General features: G+C 35.4%; 1 protein-coding gene across 6 annotated transcripts in view; it reads left to right on the top strand.

Moving 5' to 3' along the window:
• The window catches only part of LOC111867003 (xaa-Pro aminopeptidase 1), an 87,225-nt gene that overhangs the window by 58,172 nt on the left and 25,583 nt on the right, over positions 1-3,470 (top strand). For all 6 annotated transcript variants that reach the window (XR_002843263.2, XM_023856447.2, XM_033752509.1 and 3 more), the window contains 3 exons: positions 503-625; positions 1,618-1,879; positions 2,831-2,951. Coding sequence is in view for 5 of the 6 variants with exons in the window: in XM_023856447.2 (XP_023712215.1) it covers positions 503-625; positions 1,618-1,879; positions 2,831-2,951 (506 nt within the window). In the remaining variant the exon portion in view is untranslated. The remainder of the gene's footprint in view (positions 1-502; positions 626-1,617; positions 1,880-2,830; positions 2,952-3,470) is intronic.

Here is a 3,470-nt window from a genome sequence, read left to right as displayed (position 1 = left end):
TACAGCCTTGGGTGAGCCCTGGCCTCCTCTACAACCAGTCTCCACAACCAATATGTGTACTGCTGTAGGAAGGGATCCACGCATAATGACCCAAGGCTGGTTGTTAGGTTTCTGAACAAAATTTTTTTTACAGGATGAGGTTGTTAACCTCATGCCCAACCTCCAACCTGGAGGCCCAGTGTATCTCTTAGTGTGGACCCTACCCTTTGACCTTTCTGGCATGGGTGAACCTACCAGTAGTTAAACTACTGCCAGCATAGCTCTCCAGGTCACAATGTCATGCAAGCCCCACCACCATGACAAGGTGGAGACAACTTATTTAACTATTTATATATAATTTTACAGTATTAAAAACAGACTAATGAATATAATTTATTTAACCTCACTCTGTATTCAGTTTTTAATGTAAATATAGTCTACTTTACTAACTGAGATGCCCCTGACTGTGTTGATATGATTCTAGTGTTTAGAATTTGTAATTGTTATGTGATTATATTTACAGGAGATTCCAGCAACAGCCTAATAGAAGTATTTGAGAATCCTGTTGATAGAATTTGGAATTCTACTACTGGAAGACCACCATATTCAGATCATAAGGCCTATGTAGTGCCTGAAAGATTTTCAGGTGAATAAATGGGTATACATATACTGGATTACATGCGGTTACAGTTCATTTCAGTTTAGCAGTGAAAGCATGTAGGCAATCATAATTGTATCTTTTGAATATAACTAGTATGGACTTCCTGCCTGTCCAAATACAAATGATAAATGAAATTAGAAAATAAACATAAAGCTATAGTAACCTAAATTCTCATAGTCGCACTTCCTTCATAAGTCAGTTACCAAAGTCCTGTCTGTAAAAGTAGTTCACCATTGCAGGGTATTTCGTTTCCAGCGAAACTACCATATAATATTCTTTTATTTAAGGTTTTTCTTCATTTATTGTTCGGTTTCAATAATCTCAAGTCAATAAACTCTGTGTTAAATTACCTCTGTTTAAGGTTTTCCTCTCTTAAGTGTTCAGATTCACTGCTCCCAATACAAATCTTAAATGACGTTTTCACTCTACATAAGAGGAGTAGTGAACATGTTCTGGCAGTATTGCTTAGGACTTCTGTTAGGGAGGTGCTCAGTTCCAAACTCAGCCATGACATGGCTATCCTGACTTAAGATTTCCTTGGCTTTCCTGAGGAAGAATGGTGGGTAGTGCCTCAGGCCAAAACTGATTTTTTACTAATCAATTCAGGTTTATCATTTGTCTAGCATCCTGTCATTTGGTGCTGTATGACCTGCAATGCTGAAAGTGTCATAAACTAAATCACTAAAAATAGAGAAGAGTTTTTGCATATCCCATCTCCTTATTTCCCTTTCACATTTGTACCTCATTAGCAACTTTAAGTAANTTCTTCATAGTCACCGCTGTGAAAGCCTCAAATCTTACAATTTTATGTAAGATTATATAACAATGCTGTATTCAGAAAAATCATTTTTATGAAAAGGAAATAAAAAAATTAAATATTCTTAGTCTCAAAATGTTCTTTTCATGTACTATATGTACTTTATATCTATTTGATATGATTTCATAATTTCAGTTACATTTTGGTTGTTGATATTCAGGCAGAAAATGGGAGGACAAGATCAAAGACTTGAGAGCAAAACTTGATGCAGAAGGAGCTAATGCAGTAGTAGTTACAGCTCTGGATGAGGTAGCATGGCTACTCAATATACGAGGATATGATATTCCCAACAACCCCATGGTGTATGCCTATGTTACCGTGACAACTAACTCTGTGAACCTGTACGTGAATGAGAGCAAACTGAGTACAGACGTAAAGATTCATCTTAAAGCATTGAGCTGCTATTCTGAACACTGCACTCAGTAAGTAGAATTTTTCTCATCATGAAACTTGTAATTATATTGTCTCCTAATGTAGAGAAATCATACCAGACTTGGCAAGAAACATTTTATAATGCAGAAAATAAAGCAAAATTGTAAATTTCACACCTCCAATGTGGGAAAAATCTCTATAATATAGACTTAAAAGCACAACCATTTTTGTTCACTGTAACAGAAACTTATTTTTCTGAAAAGTGGCTGATAAGCTGTGAACGTGTAAAATGTGTAATCTGACAACAAGGAAAAAGTTTATTCTCACATGGGTTATTTAGTCTGTTAATCTGTGTTACATGTAAATGAAACAAATATGTTCTGTGTGACATATATGTGACATATAGACCCATTGCTAGGTAATGACTTGGTAAATACATTCCTGCGGGAACCAATGCGTGCAGCAATAGGATGTCTGTTGCTGGGCACAGGAGCTGTAAACATGCCTTTCCAACAATAGAGAGGCTGTATATTCCCCGGGATCCATGCAAAGTGGATATGAAGAAGGGTTCTGAAGCTGGCAGGAGCAGTATAGTGCCGAGTTTTGACGAGTGTATATTAACAGAGATTTTAAACATAACTGACAAAATCAGCAAGGGGATTCTGGTATATCGGGACCGATTGAAACACAGCAATGACAATTGAGAAAGCTGGTGTTTTTAAATTTTAAATTACATGCAGTGTGACAGCTACGTAAGTGAAATACACCTGATGATGGCCAGTTACGGCTGAAACATGTAGTGTGAAAGAAGAAAGACAAAGAACTACAACAAACTGTTGCATTTATGATGGTATTTATATTATACATATAGAAGTCAGTTTTATTACATTACCACTTCTGAAATGACTACCTCTCATTTTAAACATAAAGCATTTTTTTTTTCCTTCTATAAGATATAATGATTAATTTATTACTTCTTCTGTTTATCTACATTCTTTAAGGATCCACAGTTATGATGCACTGATTGGTGACTTAAAAACTAACCAGCAGAAGTGGAAGAAAGTTTTACTTCCTTCACGTTGTTATAACTCACCAGGTGCCAGCCGAGCCATTTACTCAGCGGTAAGACTTCTCTGTGTTCACGTAGTCACATTTAGGTTTGAGATAATGTACTTTAAGTGAAGAAACTTAGAATAACTGTCTCTAATGCTAGTGGTCTTTACTACCACATCACCCAGTAGGCAAATATGAATCTCTTTTGCCCCAAGATTGAAAATATGTCCAGGATGCAAAGATATCTGTACTGCATATTTTTGGGAAGTCTAAATCTGAAAGAATATTGCCAGTTTTCAGAATTTCTTTTAAGATTAACCCTGAAGATAGTATAACCTAATCAATTCTAATTTTACTGACAAGGAGATCTTGTTGTGTACAAAGGCCTTTTCAAAACAAAATAAATAATCTACAATGGAGTAAAATCTTTTTATATGAGGTATTTAAAAATATAAGCAAAGTTTAGAAATCGTAGCTAATTCTAGAGTTGGATATGAAGTTATATTAAATACTGGCCATATCAGAACATGATATATATATATATATATATATATATATACGGGGTGTCCCAGGAGGAATGTGCCAAAC

Source organism: Cryptotermes secundus, unplaced genomic scaffold (genome assembly GCF_002891405.2).
Source record: "Cryptotermes secundus unplaced genomic scaffold, Csec_1.0 scaffold1437, whole genome shotgun sequence".
Classification (NCBI taxonomy): domain Eukaryota; kingdom Metazoa; phylum Arthropoda; class Insecta; order Blattodea; family Kalotermitidae; genus Cryptotermes; species Cryptotermes secundus.
Note: the sequence above shows the minus strand (reverse complement) of the source record. Positions and strands in the feature narration are given on the sequence as shown.